Source organism: Ctenopharyngodon idella, chromosome 6, assembly GCF_019924925.1.
Source record: "Ctenopharyngodon idella isolate HZGC_01 chromosome 6, HZGC01, whole genome shotgun sequence".
In the NCBI taxonomy this organism is placed as follows: Eukaryota; Metazoa; Chordata; class Actinopteri; order Cypriniformes; family Xenocyprididae; genus Ctenopharyngodon; species Ctenopharyngodon idella.
This window is the reverse complement of record NC_067225.1, coordinates 27,900,335-27,927,495: the sequence shown is the minus strand read 5'-3', so window position 1 is coordinate 27,927,495 and position 27,161 is coordinate 27,900,335. Positions and strand designations below refer to the sequence as shown.

The window sequence follows — 27,161 nt, the reverse complement described above, 5'->3', positions numbered from 1 at the left end:
TCTCTTTCAAAATGTATATAACCCAGAATAACATTTTCGTATTTCAATGAAATTTCAGGAATTATACCACAAAAAATACTCAAAATGTTTTTCCACAGATTCTTAGTATACTCACAATACCAAAATAAATGAGACAAATTTTCAGTTTGGAGACCACAGAAGGAGCAATTCACATCAAAATCATCAGAAATAAACCTTTGTAAAAAAAAAAAACATTTTGTGGGATAGCACCAAAGTATCATTTTATAAGAGACTTCTTTTATCTTGTTGTAGGCTACAAAAATAATTTTTGAGGCAAAACCCACACTCTAGCCCAGTTAATTTCACCTACATGTCTGTTCCAATAAAAAAATAACATTCGGACAAGAGACAATCTCAGTTTCTACGGAAGTAAACCGTAAATCGAGAGTAATATGACGCCATTGACAGGCGACGAGCGTTACATTAGTTAAAATGGCTGATTTCTCTGGATTTAAACATTGTTTGAAACATTTGGGATATTGTAAGTTACACAAGTCAACAAAATATATAATGGTTTTGGATGTTTTGAACCCTAAACTCTTTCTCCGCCATTGAAGGAATTTTCCGGCTTTCTGTGTTTTCACTGTTATACGGTAGGGGGCGCGATTACGCAACTTCTAAAAGGAGAAGAGAATCTCCGGATCAAAACGTAATAAAAGGAGCAATAACAAACAATAAAGGCATATTGCTTATGAACGTTGTAGTCTTTGGAAAAAAAAACGCCATTTTCTCAGATTTTTGTTCAAAATTTTGCTCTTTTTAATGGAACTTACCCATATTCAAGTGTTGATTAAAAAAGAATGCATGTAGCTAGAGTAAAACTTTATTTATTCATTTATTTATTAAAGCAGAGGCTCTATTCTTTCTTTTGATATACAGTATTGCATTTTCAGATATTCATACAACAAAATATTCTGGGGACATGAAATTTTGTGAAAATTATCAAAAATGCTGGCAGTGGCTGCCAACTTTTAAAAAAATAATTTAATAATGCTGGCAGGGAAAGAGTTAATATTACATTCTTCAGTACATTTTTAAGGTAATAGGTAGGCGTATTGAAAAAATGACCACAAAGTTCATTCTTTCTTTCTGTTATGTAACTAGCACAATAATTCTTTCTAACAAAACACCTTTTTAAATGGTACAAAAATAAAGACAACATGGCATAACAGCAAAAATTGCATTGTAATCAAATCAGCAATTTATCATTTGTAAAATTCTGTTAACTGGCATAGCAGAACATTGGAATATAAAAGAAGCTCAGTATCAGTGGGATTCAGTCGCCCCCTTATGGCCTGTTTCATGCAGCCATCTTTGCACAGCTCATCAACTGACTGTAGTCAGCCATTCTGTTCTAAAGGCTTAGAAATTGAATAGGCAGAATCCTTACGTAAAAGCTTTTGATTTCACTGACAATGAGCTATGTTACAAATATTCTAGGCCAGGGGTCTCCAAACTCGGTCCTGAAGGGCCACTGTCCTGCGGAGTTTAGCTCCAACTTGCCTCACCACAGCTGCCTGGAAGTTTCTAGTATGCCTAATTAGACCTTGATTAGCTGGTTCAGGTGTTTAATTGCTGTTGGAGCTAAACTCTGCAGGACAGCGGCCCTCCAGGACCGAGTTTGGAGACCCCTGCTCTAGGCAAAGAATTCAGCCTCTTGCTTTAGCCAAGATGTAGGTTATAGACAGTCAGGAATCGACAAGCATATATTTGTCTTAGATTTAAAACTGTAATTTTGATTATTTACTCTCCAAATTTGTATTTATATTAAATAAATATAAAATAAATTATGATTATTTGTTTTATATATATATATATACACTACCGTTCAAAAGTTTGGGATCGGTAAGATTTTTAATGTTTTTAAAAGAAGTTTCTTCTGCTCACCAAGGCTGCATTTATTTAATGAAAAATACAGTAAAAACAGTAATATTGTGAACAATAAATGTTTCTTGAGCAGCAAATCAGCATATTAGAATGATTTCTTAAGGATCATGCGACACTGAAGACTGGAGTAATGATGCTAAAAATTCAGCTTTGCCAACACAAGAATAAATTTAAAAAAAAATTCGAATAGAAAACAGTTATTTTAAATTGTAATAATATTTCACAATATTACTGTTTTTACTGTATTTTTAATTAAATAAATGCAGCCTTGGTGAGCAGACGAAACTTCTTTTAAAAACATTAAAAATCTCACCAATCCCAAACTTTTGAACGGTACTGTATATATATATATATATATATATATATATATATATAATATGTATTGTTTTTTTTTGTTTTATATTTATTGTTTTTTCATTAATAATTATCATGATGAACTGTTATTGTTACTCGTATAGCCCATTAATAAACCTAGACACCCATAAAGCAAAATAGAGTATATCAGATCCATTCTTACATTTAAAAAAAAAAGAAATCAAGTTGAATCGTTTAAATGCCCCACCTGTCATTTAGCAAGCACAATATCTACAATATACACTTCGTCATCAGAAATAGATAGAACATGAAGACAGCACACACACCCTTAATCTCTGAAAATGGCTGGGCAATAAAAGATACACCTAACATGATTCATGTCAAAAGATTTCCCATACTCACTAGGTGAATCTCTGACCATTCTTATACACATAAGACCATTCTTATACATCTTCTTATACCCATACTAATTCCAGAATATGAAGAAGCCTAACCTATATAAACATTTATCAAATATGGAACAGTTTCTGTCAATGTATAATTAGTGAGAAAATTATGAGAAGTATTTTGTAAGTGTGGGGTGTTCTTAGTTTGATATCTCATTTTCTGATGATTCACTTGCTGAGAAGTCATGAATTATTGCAAAATGTTTTTGTGACTTCTGCATTTTTGTCTCCTTGACTCTGAAACAATGGTTTCGGGTATTTGGAATAGCCTACATTTGACAAAACACATGTACCTTATGTTATTATTTACCATTTTAAAATAGATTTACATAACATTGTGTAGCCTATCACCTAAAGTCTTTTATTTTATATTAAAGACGTTAAAGGCGCCAAAAGGGGGGAAATTGTGGGAGATAAACACTGCGACTGGAAAATTCCAAACAGAAAATCCTTTAAAAAGCTGACAACTCATATGTCATTGCATAATTCGCACACTAATGACATTGTGTTTATGATGAGTTTCACCTAAAGGGCTAGTTCACACACAAATTAAAATTCTGTCATCATTTACTCACCCTCAAGTTGTTCCAAGTTATTTTTTTTTCCCCCAAACTATAGAAGTCAATGGGGCCCATCAGCTGTTTGGTTACCCATATTCTTCCTTTGTGTTCAGCAGAACAAAGAAATTCACACAGGTTTAGAACAACTTGAGGGTGAGTAAATTATGACAGAATTTTTATTTTTGAGTGAACTATCCCTTTAAAGTAGGTATTGATCTGCTTTATTTGTAATATGCTTCATCTCTAATTATCATGACGAGCAAGTTGTTGTTTCCACTGAAACTCTCATGATAATAGCTGTCATAGTCAGGTTAAGTCATATTCAGACATTTACACGCCCACCGGACTGTAGTTGTGAATTTCGTAATGAGATGTGACGTATGTTAGTGTTGGTTTCAGTTGAGTATTTAACTTCTGGAAACCGGTACAGGAGTTCATGCACACTCGTCATGATGTGGACTGCGCTTCTCTTGCTGGGACTCTCTGTTCTGTTTCTCTACGCGAGACGCACAAGGTGAGTCCATACCTGTCTGACGACGAACGATACTTTCAGTGAGAACTAAATTTTAAAAAATACGCATCTCAAACAATTACGAATTGAACGTGTCGTTTTTGCAGACGAAGAAATGAACCTCCTCTTGACAAAGGAATGATTCCTTGGCTTGGTCACGCGCTTGAGTTTGGAAAAGATGCTGCTAAATTCCTGACCCGGATGAAACAGAAGCACGGAGACATTTTTACGGTGAGTTCTTGTTAGGTCATATTTTGGTTCAGTAAATTACAACAGCATTCAACCAGCAGTCTGTCAAAAGGGGTAGTTTGTTCTGTTAATGGGTAGTTGACGAATAACAGGGAATACAGGTTAGCATTTACACAAATTTAATAGCGTTTTAGCATTTTTGAAGTTCATTTAAATAGTTAAAAATACAAATATTCATGTAGTCTCTCAACTGATAAGAGGTCAAATTAGAAGAATGTTTTAAATCGCTTTAGATGAAGCGAAGCATTGCTTGAAATTTCCAGTCAACTACCTTAATACAGTTTACATGTACATATTATACATTATTATTGAATCAATAGTATATATTTTTATGTTATGAATAATGACTGATGGATTATGGTCATACGAGGCCCTCTATGGAGGGTCTTTCTGGTTGGCTTTGACTTTTGACATTTTGTAATACTTTATATCTAAAAATTACACCCGAAAAACTAAGATTTACAACTACAGATTCTTGTAATCCTAACATTACAGTGTAAAAACAAATCGACTTGATGGATTATGGTCATATGAGGCCCTCTATAGGAGGGTCTTTCTGGTTGGCTTTGACGTTTGACATTTTGTAATATTTTATATCTAAAATTACACCCGAAAAACTAAGATTTACAACTACAGCTTCTTGTAATCCTAACATTACAGTGTAAAAACAAATTCAGCTTTTCATGTGGCTGATAATTAAATCAATAAATCTTAATTCTGAAATATAAGGTTCAAATCACTAGACATTTTGTTGCAAATATATTAACAATTGTGATAAATCGTATTATTTACAAGAATGTTACATTCACAAAAATTACACGCTATGTATTTTACACATTTTAATAATGACATATGTACACAACAATGTAGATGAAGCTGCAATTATTCTAGGCATCTCTGTTTGCATCATTGAATCATTATTTTCCTGTTTATCCCTAAAAAGCTGCTTTGAAACAATCTTTATTGTATAAAGCGCTATTTAAATAAAGGTGACTTGACTTGAGGCCCCTCGCAATCAGAAGTCCCTGACCTGGCGCATAACATAACCGATCCTTAGATGGCTGTTTTCTTAATAAGTCTTGATCTAGATATTATTACATAACTGTACTAGAGATGTTTTAAGATAACAATCTTGTTTTTCTTTCATGACATATCCTGTGCCAACTTACTTTGAGTTTTTTCAACACTAACCACACTAATCTAATGTAAACTAGGTGTGTGCAGCTGGACAATACATCACTGTTCTGCTGGACTCAAACTGCTATGATGAAGTCCTGTCAGATGTAGTCTCGCTTGACCAGACTGGCTATGCTCAGGTCCTAATGAAGAGAATCTTCAGCCTAAATCTGCCCAATCACAAACCTGAATCTGAGAAGAAAAGAGCAGAAATGTAGGTTTCTGATAATGATAAGTCTCTCTTTCTGAACTAATGTCATCTTGAGAATTTGCTTTAAATACAAAGTTCTGTCATGAAACTCTAGATGGCACATGAGTTCTCATGACAGAAATATTTTTAAGATGTTTTAAGATGCCAAATAGATTTTTGATAACATCAAAAACATCAAAACTGAAATATCAATTAATTTGAACCATATATATGTGTTTGTGTGTGTTTGATTAGGCATTTTCAGGGGACAGCTTTGACCCAACTTTGCAGCTCAATGCAGAACAACCTCCACTTGCTCATCACCTCTTCAGAAATGGGCCTTAAGATATCTGAGTGGAAAAAAGATGGACTCTTCAATTTTTGCTACAGCTTGCTCTTCAAGTATGCCAACCTCTAAAATCAACATATTAGTAACCCCTTAAGACTATAAGGGCTCGTTCACACAGAAAACGTTTTTCCATTACACTGCACTACTTTTCCATTGTTTTATATGTAAACACACACTAGACGGATGTCTTTAACCATTACACGTGTTATAAAAAGTGTAGCGCTCAAGTTCAGCTTTTAAAAAATGCATCTCAAGACCTAGCCCTTTTTTGATTTCATTGACGTTCTTCTTGCGTTTTTAACAGCAAAATGTTCTGTGTGAACCAGCCCTAAGTTTTGTTTCTTACCACAAGCATAAACAGCAATGTGATATTATCAGCAGGTTACAGCGTTCACACTGCACATGTAGCAGAACCACAGCTGCAAGTAGAGTTTCAGTGCTTGGACAATTTTTTCATGTTTAGAGAGCTGAACTCAGCAGGAAGCATGTTGAAAATGCACTATAAGACCAACTTGATGATTAAGTTTGTAGTAATGGCCCTGATAACCATATTATAATTTATGGTCATTATTACAGCAAGTGTTTAATGTTGTAACCTCATTTTATTTTCTGTATGGTCTCCGTGATTTTGGCATGTAAGTCATAGTAAGATCAACATATTTTGTTGATGCTGGAACAACATTCCTGTCTGAAAATGTAGCCCTATCCCTAATCCTAACCATACCCATAAATTATCCCTAAAATCAGAGGGAAATAACACTGATGTAAAAACACCTAACCCTGCTATAAACCTAAACTTGACATAGACAAAAGAATATTGAATGTCTTGGTTGATCCTGGAACATCACGTACATGGTAAAATGACGTTCACTGCTTGGCCTTGATTTGGCATTCACCCATCAACAAGCAAAACCTGTCCCACCCAAAAGCTGGCACAATAATTATCACTTACTATTGTACAGATAGGACCAGTTTTCATGCCTTCACAAGGTGCAGCTCGATTATCTCATTTATGCCTTTAGGTCATGCAGTAAAACATGGTATTTTGTGACAATGGTAACAAATCAAAGACTTAAACGTTGTTTTAATAGATTTTAATAGTCTGGAAAAAATGGATTTAGTGCAAAATGATTAAGGCCCAATTAATCGGCTTACTAGTTTTGATTTTTATGCTGTATATCCTCACACTTCTCATTTCCTGTCTCTCTTTTTCTCTGCAGGACTGGCTATCTCACTGTGTTCGGCGCAGAGAAGAACAATAGTGCGGCACTAACAGAAGTTTATGAGGAGTTTCGCCGGTTTGACAAGCTTTTGCCTAAACTGGCTCGAACTACTGTTAACAAAGGTAATGCAAATTTCATTTGAAAGAAACTGCTAGGAAAAACAGATGTTCATTCTTCTGATATGTTTTCTTTGTAAATTAATTTTCATTAGATGTTATTTATATAGCTAACCTGTTTTTGTGTGTGTGTATGCATTAGAGGAGAAAAAAATCGCTAATTCAGCACGAGAAAATCTGTGGAAATGGCTGACTGCATCATGTTTAGATAGAAAGCCAGAACACCAGTCATGGGTGGGAAACTATGTACAGCAACTTCAGGATGAAGGCATTGATGCTGAGACTCAGAGGAGAGCAATGCTGCTTCAGCTATGGGTCACACAGGTGAGTTTCTCTCTGACTCTCACTTAGTTGCCCTTTCACAACATATATTGGCATATAAATCCAATGCAATGCAAAATAGTTACAAGATGTTCTGTAATAGTAAACATACAATACACTATCATTCAAAAGTTACAATGTTTTTTAAACAAGTCTCTTACGCTTACCAAGGCTGCATTTATTTGATTAAAATACAGCAAAAAAAGTAATATTGCGAAATATTTTTTATAATTTAAAAGAACTGTTTTCTATTTTAATATATTTTAAAATGTAATTAATTCCTGTGATTGTAAAGCTGAATTTTCAGCATCATTACTCCAGTCTTCAGTGTCACATGATCCTTCAGAAATGCTGATTTGGTGTTAAAAAAAAAAAAAAAACATTTATTACTATTATTTATTACTATTAAACAGTTGAGCTATCTAATATTTTTGTGGAAACCATGATAATTTATTTCAGGATTCTTTGATGAATAGAAAGTTCAAAACAGCTATTGGGCAAAATAGTTGTTCATCGTCATGAACATTAGGGTGAACTATTCCTTTAGAATGCTGTTTTGTCTGACAGCATGCTTAATCACTCAAAACTACATAATGGTGACACAATAATACCTTGAGGTTGCCATAGGGATAGGCTGTTTTGCACTCATTCTGAACTTACTGTAAACAAAAGAGCCTGTCTCCTCTGGAATGCAAGAGTGTGTGATTTCACTCAAGTTCCTGACACTTCCATGAACACAAAACTTGACAAGCTGCCCAAAGCACACCTGAGACAGCATATCCTGAGGCCAAACAGCATGTACTGAATGATTCCTTTGTAACTGAAGGGAATTATGCAAAGAAGGTATTCATGCCTCCCTAGTATCTACAATAAATTTGACTGAATTATTATGTGCCTTGGAGAAATTTGAATCAAGCTTGACAATGTACTATGGAACACAAAGACAGACACTGAAAACTGAAACCATACACTGAAAACACACAGTATGCTGTCAAGCTCTAAAAGGGACATAAAACACCAAAAAAATTAGTTTACAATACAATATGACTATAAAGGGGGTTAGATTGACAAACTATTCCTTTTTAAATTTGAGTATCGATTTACATTGTATAAGCTCTAAGGCATCATGTGGCAGTACTCCAATTTAACCACAGGAGAGCAGTATAACTCAAGAGAAATAGCTTCACTGTAGAATTTGTGGTGCTTTATTGCTCATATTTAGGGTTAGGGATTTGAACAAACTCCTAACCATGAGTATTAAGCTTCAGCATAGAACCCATCCCCTATAGTTTGTGTTTTGCACATGATTGATACTGCAAATAAATAATATGGCTTGTTGAGGGGAAGTGTGCTATTACTTTTCGAAGCAATCAGGCTTAAAATTAAGGGAGAGCCAAATCTATCATATAGAATATCATATAGACTTAAGGCACATTCACACCAAGAATGATAACTATAACGATAACTATATTAGCATCCACATCAGCGAACAATGTTGTTTATCACAAGCATGCGCTGCAGTTTTGTCGTCTGCTGCTTTAAATGCTTGAGCTATTTAAAGCAGGATTGATGCTGATTGGCTGTCAATGTTTTTATTGTTCATCAGCTTGAAAATTTAAAAATTGCTGTGAAAGTGATTCCAACAATATTGTTTCTCTGTGCCGTTATCGTTGCGGACTCTGATATTCTTTTATGTAATACTAGGTCTTTATCATTATACTTATCGTCCTTGGTATGAATGGGCCTTTATCATAGAAACTTCCCACAACACCCTAGAAACCACCTAACAATGCCCTAGCAAATGTACTAGGGCAGTAAAGACTTACTGTGTTACCAAACAAAAACACATTTCAAATAAATGCTAATGAATTTCTGATAAATGTTCTATTCAACAAACAATCTTGAAAAAAAGTATAATTTTCCACCAAAATATTAAGCGCCACAACTGTTTTCAACATTGATAATTATAAGAAATGTTTCTGTAGCATCAAAATCAGCATATTAGAATGATTTCTGAAGGATTGTGTGACACTGAAGACTGCTTTGGCATTACAGGAATAAATAATAATTTAAAACATTCAAATAGAAAACAGGTATTTTAGAATGTAATAATATTTCACAATATTACTGTATTTTTGATCAAATAAATGCAGCCTTGGTGAGAATAAGAGACTTCTTATAAAAACATTTAAAAAAAACTTTTGAATGGTAATTCTTCATATAAACATTCTTCATCTTAGCTATTTATAATACCCAAACCCAAGCTAAAACAAATAAACCTATACAGGCATTACCGTGCATAATGTGCTGTCATAGCTTGCCACATCATGTGATACTCATAAAACAAAATGAAATGTATTGCATTGTTTAACAGGTTGTTCTCAAGTAACATGATCACATGGGAATTTCCTCACATAGAAAGCATTTCTTTGTGCTTTGTCAGGTTTATTGACAGGCAGATTCACCTAACAGTCTGTTTCAGAGTGTTCATCCCTCATTGACCTTGACTGTCAGTTAGGAATCCCCCCTAAACCCACAGCAATTGTTGTATGACAGGTTTAACTGCACTACTCCGCACACACTGACAGCAGTGTTGATATAAAACCACTTATGAAGAAGCAATATGCTGTAGGTTAGACCCTGCTGTATATTTATATGAAATGTCATAGATCTTGTGACAAATCAGCATGTCAGGTCACTCTATCTTGTTTTTCAGGCAATTAAACGAGCTTACTCTAGATTTAAAGAGTAAAGCCAGACATTTGATGTAAAAAATATCCAGTGTCAGAACCTTTTTAGTGGTTGGTTTGAAAGTAATTTAAGGTATGTTTATGTCCTCAGGGAAATGCAGGCCCTGCTGCATTCTGGGTACTGGGCTACTTACTCACCAACCCTGAAGCTCTAAGGGTTGTGAGAGAGGAAATCCAAGGTGGAAAGCACCTCCGCCCGGAAAAGAGACAGAAAAACACTCCAGTATTTGGTAGGTCACATCAGTGAGATAATTTATCATTTATCATTCTATAGTAAAGTCTTATGTATAGCACATCTATTTGTGGTGATTATTGTTTCTGCAATTGAATCCTGAATTAAATTTTAAATACACACACACATATATGTGTATATGTATAAACTGTATATATTAGTGCTGTAAAATCGATTAATCACGATTAACTGAATCTAAAATAAAAGTTTGTGTATATGTTTGTATATGTATATACGGTATATATCAGTTCCTCCAGGATTTCATGATTCTGTGATCGCTGAATTTATCGTAAAATCAAGCAAACTCCGCAATATATTCGGAGGAGTTTACATTTTTTCTTAATTGCCGCAGATTTTCCACAGATCAAATGTTAGTCCAGAGCCCTGCAATGGTTCTCGAGGTCAGAAAAGTAATAACGATGTTAAAAGAATGTTGTGTGTGTGTGTGTTTATGTGCTCTTATATATTTCAGGATGAGAGTTACAAAACCAAATTAAAACCTAATTTTTGAAATGTCACTTGTTTTTACAGATAGTGTTCTTAGGGAGACACTGCGTCTAACTGCAGCTGCTCTCATCACTAGAGAAGTGATGCAAGATAAGAAGATTCATTTAAGCAATGGCCAAGAATACCAACTCCGACGGGGCGATCGCCTGTGCGTTTTCCCCTTCATCAGCCCTCAAATGGACCCGCAGATCCACCAACAGCCAGAGGTGCACTTTCAGATTCCATTTCCATCCTAAACTCAACCAAGCAGAGAGATGAGATTCACTTGGGGGAGAAATCATTTTATTACCTGAAGAATCTGTGCAAAATTTGAGATAAATTTGAAATGTGTATTGATTTTCACTTTATTAAAAATAGGTGCAATTGAAATAGACTCAAGAGCTTACACTGCTCTTTAACAGGCTAAACATTTTCATAGACTCACATTAAAGGTACCATGCCACATCTAGAATATAATAGAGACTTGGTGGTTGGCTCTTCTGACCAAGAGCAAGCCAGAATACTCTAGCAACCACATAGCAATGCCATATAAATCACCAACGACACTCTAACAACCACACAGGAACATGTTAAAAACAACTCCTTAGCAATCACATAGCAACACCAGCATGAAAAAAATATGTATTTAATTTAAAAAATAAAATCTAATTCAAAATGATAAAAAAGTATATATTTATATTTAATCATATTCTGTACTTTCTATAATTCATGTTTCTAAAATGTTAACTTTTTTTTTTTTAGACTTAACTGACTTAACAAACCAACAAAAAAGTTTTAAATGTTTTTAATGTTTAATGTTGCTATGCAATGCTAAAATTTCCTTTTTACAGATAATGCATTGCTTTATTAACACACCTCGCTTATTGATATAACCTAAACCTATTTACCTTGAACTTTATTGATGTCCACCATTATGATCAAGCTTGGATTACATTCTGCACAGGTCAAAGGGCTAATCTAGTGAGATATCTGGGATTAGCCATTCAAGACTGCTGTCATTGGCACAAAGACAAATAGGGGGAAGGGGTCCACAGTTTATAGTCACTGCTGCTGCTCCTACTATCTGTGAGAAACAGACGCTCACACCACTTTGTAGGCCAAATTGCTGACGTTGCATACGTAGTGCTGTGTATTGGCACTGTGAACTAAAGATCTGATCCAAGCTTCCATGTCAAGCATACTGATTAATAGTAAATTGATTAACAGCACAGCGAGATGCTGTTCCTGCAAGCAAACATTGGACGTGTCTCACAAACATATCACATGAGCGCAGTTTCTTGCTTTACAATGTTTCATCAAGACAATCTAATGTTGGTGTCAGGTGCTACAAATTATGATGTATTCATTTTACACTCAAAGACACAATAATTCAAAATTTTAATTCTGCTTGTCTTCTTGTAATGCAACAGATGTTCCAGTTTGACCGCTTCCTTAATGCAGATGGATCAGAGAGGAAGGACTTCTTTAAGGAAGGGATGAAGGTGAAATATCCTTCCGTGCCCTGGGGGACCAAAGGCAACCTGTGTCCAGGACGGCATTTTGCAGTTAGTGCAATTAAAGAGTGAGTATAATAGCATTCAACACAACAACACTTAAAGAGGACCTATTATGTTTTTTTTTACATTTTCAGTTTTCTTTAGTATGTAATGTTTCTGTTTGAGCATGAAAAAGGTCTGCAAAGTTACAAAGTCCACTCCAAAAGGAGTTATTCTCTATATTAGCAAGCACTGTTTGGGAGCTCCCTGAAATGCCTCGATTGTAGTCTTCAGTTTTCTTCCGGAAATGTACATATCTCAATATTCCTCATTTAAATAATTCCTGCTCAAGGCATACGGAAAACAAGAGGGGGTGAGACCTGGTTGAGTTGTGTTAGTAGTGTGTTAAAACTCGCGATTATGTTAAGGTGCGTGACATTTCCGAAACACGCTCGATGAGTGTGACCAATCACAACACAATGGTCCAACCGACCAATCAGAGCACATTGCACTTATCGGAAGGAGGGGCTTCATAGAGACAGGAACTAAACAGAGTGTTACTGACAGACTGGGAAGAGAGGTGCTTGCAATGTAAAATATGTGAAAAATAATGTGTTTTTGAACATTCAACCCTGAAAACCTATTCTAGTAGACCCCAAAAACAACATCAAGTCTTTGTAAGATGTCATAAAAGGTCCTCTTTCGATAAGGTCACATTTACTGTTTACTGTCAACACCTGCTCTAAGTACATCCATAAACTTTTGCCTATTTTATGCTTCTCTCTGTTAGCAACTATAATGACATTTGTAATAATTATCTAATTTTCCAATCCCTTTAGGCTTGTGTTCACAATCTTGACTCAATTTGATCTGGAGCTATGTGACAAGAATGCAACGCTGCCATTGGTAGACCCCAGTCGATATGGTTTCGGCGTTCTTCAACCTGCGGGAGATCTAGAGATCCGTTACAGAAAAAGATCTTGACAGTGCTAATATGCCAAATCTTATTAAAACTGTACAGATAACAATAGCCTTTTTTACAACAATGTTTTTAACAATGTCTTGAATACTTTTTGCAATAATAAATATTGTATTTTTTTAAACTCTGGTTTACTCATTTCTTAAAACATGATGTCATTTGGGTTTACTATTGTCACGATCCCTGCCTGTGTTCCCTGTCTCCATTGTGTGTTCACCTCATGTTTCCCTGTTGGTGCTCTTCTTGTTAATTACCAGGGACACTCATTGGACCACACCCCCTTGTATACTCATTACCTTGTTTAGCTTGTTTAGTCTTGTTTTCTCACCCTGTATAAGCCTGGTTCACTCATCCATTCCCTGCTAAGTCTTGTCTAGTGTTTAACTGCAATTCTGAGCGTTCTGTCATTTGTTCCCTTGTTCTTGGTTTTTGGTCTTTGCCTGTTTCCTGGATTCCCCTGTGTGTTTCTGCTTTGTTGTTTGTTTGGACTGCCTTCCTGTGGATTTATGACCATTTGCCTGTTTTTGACCTCGAGTGTGGATTACCCTTTAAATAAAAGTCCACACAAAACAGGCACAACACCGGGATCGTGACAACTATTCTTACTTTTCTGAAGAAATATCCCATCCAGAGGCCCATTCAATATCTCCAAAACACGCAAACATTTTTACACTTTTTTAATGCAATTTTAATTTTGATAACCTGCTTTAAATCCCCTCCATGAACAATGCAGAATCACTCGGATGCTTAAGTGTATTTTTCTTCAATGTTTTGTTTGTCAGGGTCAAACTGATTCTTAAACCAAAGCAAATGTTCTACTATAGTGAATAATGGTCACATTTTGGAGAATGCATGCCTGCTTTGTTATACAACAAAGTTAAAGCTTCTATCGGTCTTTATTTATTTTGACTAGGGGTTACCTCAGGGTAAAATGCACTTTTGATTTTTTTTTTTTTTTCTCCTAAAACACTAAATAGCAAAAAGCACCACCTCATCACTTTCCTAAACGCCTGTTTGCTAGGAAAGTGATCCATTATGTGCAATAACAAAAAATTAAATTTAATATATGTTCTAAAATATAATATTTTTATTGCAGATTTAGGTGAAAATCCCTGTAATGATCACATTTACTTTGAGACAAAAGACTTGTTTCTCATGTTCTTGCAATCTTTTAAAGTAAATGCAAATGGTAACTGCTATGAATTAAAGGCAGAAAAGTCAATCTCTACAGATCATGAAGGTTAATATTTACCATTAAAATAATTAGGATAGATAATTTGCTGCAGTTCATTATAAGAACTTGAATGTAATGATTGGAGATACCAAAGAGCATCTTAGTACAGCTACTGTGCTTCATCTTGGTAAAATATTAAATCAAACTCACATATTCAAGGAGCTGCAGCTATGGCTGAACTGACTCATAGGTTGCTTGAGCACTGCTCCAAAAAGCGGATGTGTTTCCTAACGCATATGTAATAAGTGGCTAGTTTTCTGTATTGCCCTCTCTTCAGGCGCCATTTTCACACAGGTTACTCGTAACGACACACAAGGAGCTGCTCCAAGAGCCTCTTGGAGCTGGGTGGCAAGGGTTAAGCTCGCCGTCTCTCTGCCATTGGGCGGTGAGACTACGGCGAGCCAGCCATCTGCAAGGAAAGCAGCTGTCGCCTTCACGCAAGAGATGTTAGACATCAGTAAACGAAAACAGTGTGGATTCACCCCAAGACTTGTTGATCTTTTTCCATGAGAAAAAAAGCGGCGCGATATGTGCATGTCTGGAGAAGATGAACGAGCTGCTGTGTACTGGCTTATTTAAACCGTGGCGTCCCTGCGTTTTCACCCATTTTAAATGCTTAATTTCACACCGCTGTCAGCAATAAGTCTTCGCAAATTAAGGTGGGTTTTTTTTTTTTACCGATATTTATCAGTCTACCCAGTTTTTATACAGGTTATGTCTACCGTATGCTTAAGTATTATTGATCGTTTTGGAAATTTCTGCCGAAAACCTAATGGGTAAAGTGTGACATGGTGTGCAGATGAGCTATAGGCTTTTTTATAAATACTATTTAATTGCATTTTATGCAGTTAAACATGCCATATTAATAACTACAGCTGCAATGAGGTTGTAATATTGTTTTGTGGCGTTAACACGTCTGAAGATTTTCCCCCTATGGATCAATACTGCTGAATGCCACTCCTACAACGTTTAAATTATATTTAATGTCTTTATGATAGCACTTTGCCAAGATGTTTTGAATATGTCCTCTGTTATGATCCGGAACAATGTGCTTTGCGTATTTAGCGTCACTTTTTTCTTCAAGTGTGCAAGAAGATCAATGAAATCATATCATAAGCGCAGCTGCATTGACACATTGATGTCAATAATGACTGCCTGATGCCATTAATAACATTTTATCTAAGAAAAGACGTGCGATGCTCATTAAAATCCATTTTAATTAGCTTCGCAGTGTGTACTAAAGGCTAAACCAAAATGTCTATCATGTCATCATGTTTTCCTCCTATTTTGCATGTTGTTGTTGTTGCTGCAGCTGTAGGCTACGGTCGGGCTCCAGCCGACGTTACACTTAACTCTTTAGTTACAAGGTATGGGCATTAATATAACATTTTAGTCTTTTATTTAATAGTTTATGGAGTCTTTTAACATACTATACAGCAAATGGGATATGGGCAGTTGTCAAACGGCAGATGTAGCCTGCTGAAATGATGTTGATTATTAAATAGCCTGTTCCTTTCAGAGGATGACAGGTGGATCGCGTGCATTCCAATTTATTTGGATTCAAATGTTTGTTATCTTTTGGGAGTTTAAACGGGCGTTTAACTTAGACAAAAACTGCCCTTCAGGAAAGCAGCAGGAGATTCAGCACCACGCCGGTGGACAGCGACTTCTCAAGCTTTGGGATTCGTAAGGAATTTAATGTTTGCGATTCATCTTAACGATTCCGGTTCCTTAACGGTTCCGTTAACGACTCTCTTAGTACTTTAGATTCATTTAGTAGCCTAATATTTTAAAAAATAGTATTGCATTTACTGTCCTCGATAGTCTGTTGTCAAAATACGAGATCATTTCAGACTCCAACAGGACAGATATAACAAAAAAAGATATTATTTTAACAAAGTTCTTTCAAAAAGTGGGCTTACACATATTTTAATGACTTTTCACACACTTTTTAAAGGCAGCATAAATGCAGTCCGCTAAATGCTTAGGCTATATGTTTTAGATTCACTAAAAAGAACCGGTTCAGACTGTTCGTGCAATCTTACTGAATCACTGAAAAGAATCGAATAGAGTCCTTCGTTTAGGATTCGAACCATATTGGTCGAGCTATATTATTATCGATTCGATGAAAATAATCGGCTCATAAAAGACGCTTATTGCAGGAATCAGATTACACTGGTCGTGCTACATGTTTTTGATCCACTAAAAAGAACCGGCTCATAAGAGTCATTTGTTCGAGAATCGAACAACAGGGGTGGCGCGCTCTGTAGACTTGGCGTGACGTACGCATCGGCGCATAAATGCGCGTTCAGGAACCGTTAACAGAATCAAAAGTCATGCATATATAAATGCTTTTTAACTGATTTTCGATTCCTTACCCTGTCGAACTTTTAATAAAATATGTTTCTGCTAGTAAGTGACTGGTTTAGGAATTTATTAATGGATTTATTTAATGTATAAAACTTAAAGGGATAGTTCACCCAAAAATGAAAACTCTGTCATCATTTAGGCTACTCACCCTCAAGTAGTTCCAAACCTGTATGAATTTCTTTGTTCTGCTGAACACAAAGGAAGATATTTGGAAGAATGTAACCAAACAGATCTTGACTACCATAGGAATAACTACCATAGTATTTGTTTTTCCTACTATGGTAGTAAATGGGGGGCGAGATCTGTTTGGTTAGGTTACTGACATTTTTCCAAATATCTTCCTTTGTGTTCAGCAGAACAAAGAAATTCATACAGGTTTGGAACTACTTGAGGCCGAGTAAATGATGACAGAATTTTCATTTTTGGGTGAACTATCCCTTTAACAGAGCACTTAACAAACATCAGAAAATATGCAACTCATTTCTTGTTTCTCCCCTTTCTTCAGCAGCCCGAATAGAATGAAACAGCTCGGAGAACTGCTGGTAACACCGCCTGTCCCATGGCCAACATCATAGGGTAGTCTACGCAAATAACAACATGGATAAACCCTCTGCAGGAATGAGTAAAGTTGGCTCTCGCTCGACAGCCTCTCTGCCCCCAGAGCCTGTGGATATAATCCGGAGTATGTCGTGCTACCGGCGTGTCAAACTGAACGTAGGGGGTCTGCCGCATGAGGTCCTGTGGAGAACCCTGGACCGACTGCCGCGCACACGACTGGGCAAGTTACGAGACTGCAAAACCCACGAATCACTCATGGACATATGCGACGACTACAACCTAGACGACAACGAGTACTTTTTTGACCGGCACCCTGGGGCTTTCACGTCTATTCTGAACTTCTACCGCACTGGGAAGTTGCACATGATGGAGGAAATGTGTGCCCTGTCCTTCAGCCAGGAGCTGGACTACTGGGGGGTGGATGAGATCTACCTGGAGTCGTGTTGCCAGGCGCGGTACCACCAAAAGAAAGAGCAGATGAACGAGGAGCTCAAGCGGGAAGCGGATACATTGAAGGACCGGGATGGTGAAGAGTTTGATAATACGTGTTGTTCAGAGAAAAGGAAGAAACTATGGGACCTACTAGAGAAACCAGGCTCGTCTGTAGCAGCCAAGGTATACATCACTACATACACTGACAGACAGCATCTTATCAGATTGATAAATAGGCCAAGACTCAGACATAAACAAACAACTTCCACAACAGTGTGCATTAGGTTAGAGAGAAAGGGAGTCTAGTTCTTTATAAATGATCATACATGTATCATATACAATAGCATTCCAGCAGCATTCAACATTGTGTCAAACATCTTCATCTGCCAAGAAAAAAAGCAACCTCAACATAAGCATATATCAACACTCAATTAGCTTAAAAGGCCAATGTAAAAAGTGCAGTTCAAGCCTCTGGACTCTAACCAAATTGCTTCAGTCGTGCAATCAATCACAACAGAGTGGCACTTTCGTGCTTCTCACATAATTCAAAACGTAGTATTTCCATGTAAACATTCACACTCAGAGCTTCTATGGGTGCAGGTCTGACATCTATATGGATCTACATCGGTTTTGGTTAACATCTTTTGGTCTTGGATCAATAAGAACAGCATCTTGGTTGAATGGTATTGTTAGAGATGCAGTGCCTATCTGTAAACTTTTGTTCTCGCTCTCTGTTGGTCATCTATTTGACGCGCTCTAATTCTATAATTGTGTACCTGTGCTGATATATAGTCACATGGGATTGGGAGGGACAGTTCAGTGTAAGACTGTCCTTCCTGTTACCAGGCAACAGAGAGATGACTCTATCACTTTGAAAGGAAGAACTATAAGTCACTAAAGGACAAAGTTATTGTTTGAGGGTGTTTGAGTGGTTTCTGGCTAAACTGGACCATTGTTTAGGCACATGTGTACCCATTCAGTTAAGAACTGAACAAAGAGTCAGGCTTCCTTTTTGGCTTTTTCCTCTTCCCCCTCCATCTCTCCCTCCCTCCCTCTTTCTTTAGGCTCCTTCACTGCACCTCTGGCTAAATGTCAGGGAAATGTCACATTAATTATCCTCCATGAGACTTTGTGTCCCATTCTGTTTTCAGCCCCTCCTTTCTCCCCCCCCCCATTCTCACTCGAACGGGCTCTGTCTACATCTGTCTCAAATCAGATTTCGCTGCATGGCCCTACCGCACAATGAAATTATGTCAGACCGCCGTCATATCATTGCAAATTACCGCCTGGTCATATATCAAAGCTCGACTTCACCTTTTCTGCATTTACTAGTCATGCATTACCATGCTATATTTAGTGGACACTAATTAATAATGTTTACAAGATAGGAGGTGTCAATTTGCTTTAAGGACCTTGTATTGAAGCCTCGTGGTCAAAGCTGTGACGCCTCAGTCGAGGCATGAATGCTGAGGCAGTACATGTTGTTTTTAATTCAACTGTACATGCAATTTATTATGTAATATGTTCTAGCTTTGATTCAGTGCCATTTATTACTGGTATTGACTAACTACATTGTAAATCTGAGTTGTGCATCTTTAATCTATGCATTTTTAACCACAGGACTTCAGATTCAAGTACATGCGTAGATGACATGAAATATGTTTGGGAAATACTTTGGGTGTGATATATTTATTAAAATATTTGGTAACACTTTAGTATGGGGAACAATTCCCACTTTTTTATTAGTACTTACAAAGCACATATTAATGCCTTATTATGTATGAACTTATTCTATATCCCTTAATCTATCCCAATACCTATATTTAAAAGAGACAATTACCTTACTAACTATTAATAAGCAGTAAATTAGGAGTTTATTGAGGCAAAAGTCATTGTTAATGGTGAATATGTTCCCTATACTAAAGTGTTACCAAATATTTTAAACAACAAACTCTAATACTCAAATTCTCTAATAATTATTAAAAAGTAATTTTTCACACCACAGGAGTATTTAAAATGAACTTGAAAAAGTTGAAAAACTTATGTTATAATACACATAGAATATATATACAGAACAGTTTAATATAAAGGAATTTTCTGTTTTACAGGTGTTTTCCCCATTTTTTGAATTTTAGGGTTAAAGGAAATGTCTGTAAACTTAAAGAAATAGTTCACCCAAAAATGAAAACTATCCTATAATTTACTCACCCTCAAGACATCCTAGGTGTATATGACTATCTTCTTTCAGCAGAACACAATCAGAGTTACATTAAATAATATTCTGGCCCTTCCCAGCTTTGTATTGGCATTGAATATCCATATTTAAAACTTGATAAACTATAATCACTGGCTTCCAACAACGTCATACGTCCTCTGACTGGACGTATTACGTAAGACTTAGCTCCTCTAATTTGAAATCCTCCGACATTTTTCTTTAAAAATTCTCATTTTAGACTTCTAATTCATGCCCGGTGTTTTGTTTTGCTCTATCATCTTCACTTCTGCATTCATCAATTCTCAGCTAAGCTAATGCTACGCCTACGTTATACGTCGGGTCAGAGGTCACCCTTCTGCCGGAACTCAACACTCTTGTGAACACGCGTACGGCCATTGCCGGAAGCCAGTGATTATAGTATATAGTATTAATGTGTTAAATATGGATATTTTTCTTACAAAACCCATTGCTTCGCTTCAGAAGGCATTTATTAACCCACTGGAGTTGTATGGATTACTTTTATGATGGATGGAAGCGCTTTTTGGAGCTTCAAAAACTCAAAAAAGCTTACAAAGCTGGGAAGAGCCAGGACATTATTTAATATAACTCCAATTGTGTCCGTCTGAAAGAAGAAAGTCATATACAGGATGGCTTGAGGGTAAATTATGGGATAATTTTAATAATTTTTAGGGAGATCTATTCCTTTAACAGAAAATGTCCTGGCAGAAAATGGCCAGTACCTTTTCTGTTTTAAGGATTTTTTTCTTAAAGTGATACATGAATTCTAGATTTGAAATAGTCATTTGAAATGATATGGTGGCAGTCTAATATAATCTTATTGTGTAGTAAGGCCGTGCAGTGAAATCTAACATATTTCTCTTATAAATTCATAAGCACTTTAACCTAAAATCTTAAAAGTTAATGGACATAGTATAGAGTGTATTGCTGTCAGTGTTGCGCCTGGAGGAGACAGACAAACTGCTGGTATTAGAATACTTACCAAATGCAAAGAATGACAAATCAGCCAAGATTAATCCCAATTAAAGGTGGTGCTGTGAGTTCAGACTATAAGCATGAACAGGTCAAGACGGAGTAATTAGCTAATGTTCTTTTCAAAGAATCTCATTTATGATTTAACCAATAACTTTTATTGAAGACTCACAGTTCCGACCCAGCCCTGTGTCTGAGGGTGTGGATATTTCCTGATTCTCAGAGATGTCACAAAACACCAGTCTTATTTACTGTCTCTATTTGGTATAAAGGGAAGTAATCACTTACTGGATGTGGTTATTTACAGCCAATGTCCTTCCAGAAGCCCTTGCAGCTCTGAGAGGCAGTAACCTTCTGGTTTGTAAAGCCTGTGATACCTGAGAGATGATAAAGGACATTGTCACAGATCTAGTTCAAGTGTCATATGATTATTACCATGCCTTTGATTTATTAAAAAAAATAAAACACCATATGGCATGTCAAAAACGGTTCAAGGTGACCCTGTTTATTGTGAGAAAGGCAACCTTTCTCTTTCTTTATAGTTAATACTACTGCAGTTTTATTACTATTATGTTCAAGGGACATTAATTCTTGTGAGGGATACAGATAATAAGCCATCCATTCTATCAATGCAAAATTTATGAGGATATCTGACTAGTGCCTGTAAAGGTGTCTAATGTCAGGATGGCTAACCTAAAAATAGAAAACTACGGAAAGACTCCGCTTTTGTGACCAGGGCTGGAATCAATTCCTTTGCAGTTTTGCCAGTTCAGATGATAAAAGTGAAATTCATATCTCAGTGTATGAATTGATAGGATTAGATAAGGTGAAATGAATTTGAATTTGCTACTAATAATTTCTAAAGCTCCACCCTGTTCATTAATCCTGAAGTCAACACAACAGCAAATGAGTAATTTGTGTAATTTATGAAACTCCATTGTTAATGTGTAAGAGGTTAATTTAATAATAGTTCCTAGCAGCAAAAACATAACTATATCAAGTACAATGTAACAGTTTGTACCCTGCTAAAAGTGATAAATGGTAAGAAGTACTACACATTGTAAATATTACATACAGTGGCAAATATGCATTAAAATACGCTAAAGCTAAAACATTAGCTCCACTCAAAACGAAATAGGCCTATGATATTAGTTAGAGAACACTTTTTAAACAACAAGTGATATTGCTTCTATACAGTAGTTCTATAAACAAGAAGTTATTATTGAGAAATAATAACACGAACGCCCTCTCAAGTCATATTTACCACAACAGCTACATTGCCTTGTCTTGTCATTAAAGTAGTGCATATTTACATATATCAGTAATCATTTGAAGCGTATTGTATTTTATACACAGTGAAAATAGCCTGTATTTGACCGAAATTCTAGAATCGTCAGCAAGCCGACTGTCTAGATAGCATGGTGAATGTTTATATGGTTGTCAATGAATGGGACACTAAATATCATTTTGGCTATCATTTTCTCTATAAATAGGCAAGAATAAACCTGGTGTTCTCCATCATTCCCGTTCTTTCCGAAAACAAAGCACTTGAGTTCGACATGCTCGTAATCATGACTCCAGAAGTGGGAAGTAGGAAATTTCCGATATATGAAGGCAGCATAACTACATAATATTGCCAATTACCATGCGAGCATAAAAACTTTTTTGCGATATATGGGAGTTTTTGCAAAATTAAAGTACGTGTTTCCATTGGGTGTATTTTCAATTCACAATTTCAGTTTGCGCTATTTGAAGGGTAATGGAAACGCAGCTATTGTCTGTATTTGCTCCTCCATCAAAAATAGTTTTAAACAAAGCCGAAGCAGAACCGTTGCCACACCGATTATGTGTTTCGTTACTGAATGAATCAGCGTTTTTGAAGGAATCGGTTGAATCAATGAGTCAATGATTCACTCATGAAGGCAGTCATTTGTTGCCACCTACTGGTGCAATGATGTAACTTGCTGAAAAAGTAATCTACTCAATATATAGTGGGTTCAGTTCTAGACCTTGACGTTGTATTTTAAAATAATAATTTAGCTTCTTCTCAACCATTCTGATTCTGCTGTTTTGTATTGGATTCCTTTTTCTTCATGACCCAGTTACACTTCAATTCAGGAATGGATAGCGCTGCATTCTTGTAAAGAATCAGAAACAGAACAGAATTCACAGGATTTATGCTATTTTCAATTTCTGACAAGGGGTCAGGAACATTGACCTTAGCAAAGGCTTGAAAAGCCAGTAGTTCTTAGGGTGTTTTACCATCTTTTGTGATCCTTTCCTGGATGAAAGAATTTCAGCAGGCCAACCTGTACTGGGAACATTCACAGGTCCAAGTGTTCTCCTTCTTTTTCTTTTTTTTCTTCCCAAAATACAAAAGAGTTAGAAATGCTTTTAATCTCAGCCTGGTCTTCTCAGATAGTGATAATGGCATGAAATGCCACTTATAGAAATTTGCAATTAGTTTATACATTTCATCATATTTAATGAATCATAAATGATTACATTATAAAAAAATAAAAAAACATTAAATTAAAAATATTCAATTATTAATTATATATATATTTTTGGAGAATGAGTGGAAGAACAGAATTCATTCCCAGAATGCATTACATGTGTTGATTTTCAATATTTTAACTACGACTTTTGCCTCAATTCCTAATTACTGCTGCTTATTAATAGTTAGTAAGATAGTTTTTAAGTTTAGGTATTGGGTAGGATTAATGGATGTAGAATATGATCATGCAGAATAAGGCATTAATATGTGCTTTATAAGTAATAATAAACAGCCAATATCCTAGTAATATACATGCTAATAAACAAATAGTTAATAGTGAGAATTGGACCCTAAACTAAAGTTTTACCATTTCTTTAAATTACAATTTAGTAAATTCCTCTTCCTGTCAATTTGACTTCCTGAGAATGTGGATATTTTAATTCAAATATATAGAATTGAAATATATTTGTCATATCTTTGAATTTACATTAGTGTCCATGTTGTACTTCAGTAAGTGCAGAGTAAAAGTTATATATAACAACATTTCCTACATAATATGAAATCATTTGGCAAGCCTGTAATTATGCATTGTTATTGTTACCACAATGAATTATTTTGACATGTAACTTGATCACTCATGCATTATAAGAAGGTGTCCTGCAGTTATCGTGCTGCACTCGGCAGCTGCTTCATGAAGCTCATCATGGTACACAGGTCTTAACCTGTGGTTTGCTGCGGTTAGGATAGCCTAATTACCTGTGACACAGAAGTTGTGATGTGAACTTTTTATTGTGAATCACGTAATCAAGAATCACAACAGTGTGATATGAATCATCTAATGCTCTGTGAGCTTTGTATCTAAATGCTAGGAAGCCATGTGGCTTGTTATTGTGCAATCAGCTCTAATCGCTTTCTATCGCATCTCATTCAACTTATTTGTGAGTGAAGTGTCTTTCGTTGTTGAAGATGTTGGCCACTTTTGGGGAAGATGTCATATAATGCGTCTTTATGCATGATCTCATAAAGGATAACACATTTAACTGGTGCCATTTTAATTTATGCACTGCCGAGCAATGAGAGTAAAAATGTGGTGTTGTCGTTTTTAAGATGACATTCTTCGGAGCTTGGGCCCCATCTTATTAATAACAGCCCATATTTCTGCATATATAATTAATCATTCTTTAATTAAACCTCATTAGGAGGTGATTTGTAGCATTTAGGAGGCTAGGCAGTCTTGGAATCTAATGAATAGAGAAGTGCAATTATTTTTTCAGACCCATCAATGCAAGTTGTTAAAATGAGATGTGACCGCAGAGCTCTTGAGAAATTTACCATCATACACCAAAATAGTTATGAATCAGACGGCTGTTTTCAAGCTCGGCTATGTCTCGTTCTTTTCTCTCACACGCACAGTTACCAAAAACATGCCCCGAGTCAGAAATAAAAGAGTCTCATGTCACTGTCAGTGTCTCGGCATGAACAGAAGCGACTTTTCTGGAGCAGCGTGTCTGGCTTTGACATTAAAGAACAGGTTCGTGCTACAGTTAAAGAAAGAGTTCACCTAAAAATGAAAATTCTGTCATCATGTACTCACCCTCATGTCATTCCAAAGCAGTATGAGTTTCTTTTCTCTGTGAAACATAAAAAGAGAAATTTTGAAGAATGTGCTGGTCTCTCTTTTTTATGCAATTACAAAAATGGGGGAGAAGGACATAAAAGCACTGTTAAAATATCCTAAAATGGTGTCAAGTCTTCTGTAGCCGTATGATAGTTTTGTTTAAAAAAATTACTCGCCATATTCATAAAAATTCAAGAGCAAAATAGTGATGTCTGATTTGTGAAAAAAAAGTTTGTTTTTTTCCAAAATGTATCAGAATCATGAATCAAGTTCAACTCATTGATTCAGCTGACTGAACAACTCTCTAAAAAGGAAGATTATCAGTGAATAGTATACAGAAATACTATTTAGTTTCAGAAGATTTGGAGTAAAGTTGGACCACTTTTTGAAGCTTGAAAGCTTTAGTTCCCAGTTATTGTTATTTCATGGAAAAGAGTGACAAGTCTTTAGAATTTCTTTTCTCCACGGCAGAAAAAAGTCATACAGGTTTGGAACGACATGAGGATGAGTAAAAACAGAATTTAGATTTTGTGGGTGAACTGTCCCTTTAATTGACCCTTCTCCGGGAGTTTGATTGACAGGCGATCTAACCAATCATAACGCCAAGTCTGCCATTGTGTCTGACAAAGCAGCCAGGGGAGTTAGTAGATTAACGTTGGTGGTATTGAACTTGAAAAATGATGTGTACTGACATCTTTCTGTGGTTGAAATGTGGTTCATTCATGTTTATTTGATGATATAAATTAGTAAGAAGAGATGATCGGTTCATGAGCCGCTTGATCTGAGGTGCTACAGCTATCTGTCACGACACATTAAAGAGCCACAAAACGGTATTTATTGTTTAAATTTCTTTAAAAATTACAAAATTTGAAATTTGTGACTTTGTTTCATATCAAAAGTAACCTGCTTTGTCTTGTCTGTCGATACATTGTCAGTGTCTTCTTTGCTCTGCGATGTATTTTTCACTGCGTGAGAACATGATGTGTGGTGTGAGAGCGGCATGGCTTGTCGGACATAGCAACAGTAACTATAGGAGGCGGGTCTTTGCGAACTGTCAATTAAGGGCCTTTCCATTAAAGCGATAGTTCATGAAAGTCAATCAAAGTCAATAGGGCCCATCAACTGTTTGGTTACCGACATTCTTCAAAATATCTTCTTTTGTGTTCAGCAGAATAAAGAATTTCATACAGGTTTGGAACAACTTGATTGTGAGTAAATGATGACAGAACTTTCATTTTTGGGTGAACTATCCCTTTAAAGTTAGTGATTAATTTCCCCTATTCATTGCAAAATTGTGGCATATTTTTGCTTCTTTGCAAACATAATGTATTTCTAGAAGCTTTCTAGGAGTTACTTTCCTATATACTGTGAGTAGTACTTTAATCGATATGCAAAAGTAGCAAAACAGCAGTTTAAAAATGATAACATTTCTGCTAAATTGTTTAACTCTCAATAGGTCTACATACAGTAAGTGTTAATCCATCCCTAATCACAGCATTCCCATTCACCTACACAATTGGCAGCAGAGCCTCTGTTGCCATGGCAAACTCCATCGGTTTCCAGGGCAATGGCTTGTGTCTCTGTGTTGAAGTAAGAGTATGTAGTGTGCGGTGAGTACATAATGAAGCTTACATTGATTTCCTCATTGAAACTTGCAAGTTTGACCAGCATGCTTAGCAGAATCAGAAATATATTGTCAGTGTCACATTTTCCTCTCTCTATAGACATATTTTGTGTTTGTATGTTTTTTGTGGGCGGAGCCTACCTGGTGGCAGAAAATGACAGTTCTGCAGTAGCAGTTTATGGAAGCTACGGAATAAAAGAATAAAAAAAGTTAATTTCGAGTTTATATCTCACAATTCTTAGATGGAAAAACATAATTTTTTCCTGCAATTTCCTGCAGTTCTGACTTTTCCCTCTCAGAATTGTGATATAAACTC

General features: G+C 36.0%; 2 protein-coding genes across 5 annotated transcripts in view; both read left to right on the top strand.

Moving 5' to 3' along the window:
• Positions 1-3,578: 3,578 nt before the first annotated feature.
• Positions 3,579-13,431, top strand: ptgis (prostaglandin I2 (prostacyclin) synthase). The gene is made up of 10 exons (XM_051898226.1): positions 3,579-3,743; positions 3,848-3,971; positions 5,204-5,379; positions 5,611-5,757; positions 6,925-7,049; positions 7,186-7,367; positions 10,206-10,344; positions 10,878-11,059; positions 12,263-12,414; positions 13,168-13,431. The coding sequence occupies exons 1-10, from the start codon at positions 3,610-3,612 to the stop codon at positions 13,310-13,312; spliced, it is 1,506 nt and encodes a 501-aa protein (XP_051754186.1). The 5' UTR covers positions 3,579-3,609; the 3' UTR covers positions 13,313-13,431.
• Positions 13,432-14,683: 1,252 nt separating this feature from the next.
• kcnb1 (potassium voltage-gated channel, Shab-related subfamily, member 1) overlaps positions 14,684-27,161 on the top strand; it is a 39,281-nt gene continuing 26,803 nt past the window's right edge. Inside the window, exons 1-2 of one of the 4 annotated variants that reach the window (XM_051898218.1) lie at positions 14,684-15,200; positions 17,420-18,084. In XM_051898218.1, coding sequence (XP_051754178.1) covers positions 17,509-18,084 — 576 coding nt within the window. In that variant the 5' untranslated portion in view covers positions 14,684-15,200; positions 17,420-17,508. Of the gene's footprint in view, positions 15,201-15,887; positions 15,909-16,137; positions 16,228-17,416; positions 18,085-27,161 lie in introns of those variants that run through there. The other 3 variants (XM_051898217.1, XM_051898220.1, XM_051898219.1) reach the window with 3 other exon arrangements.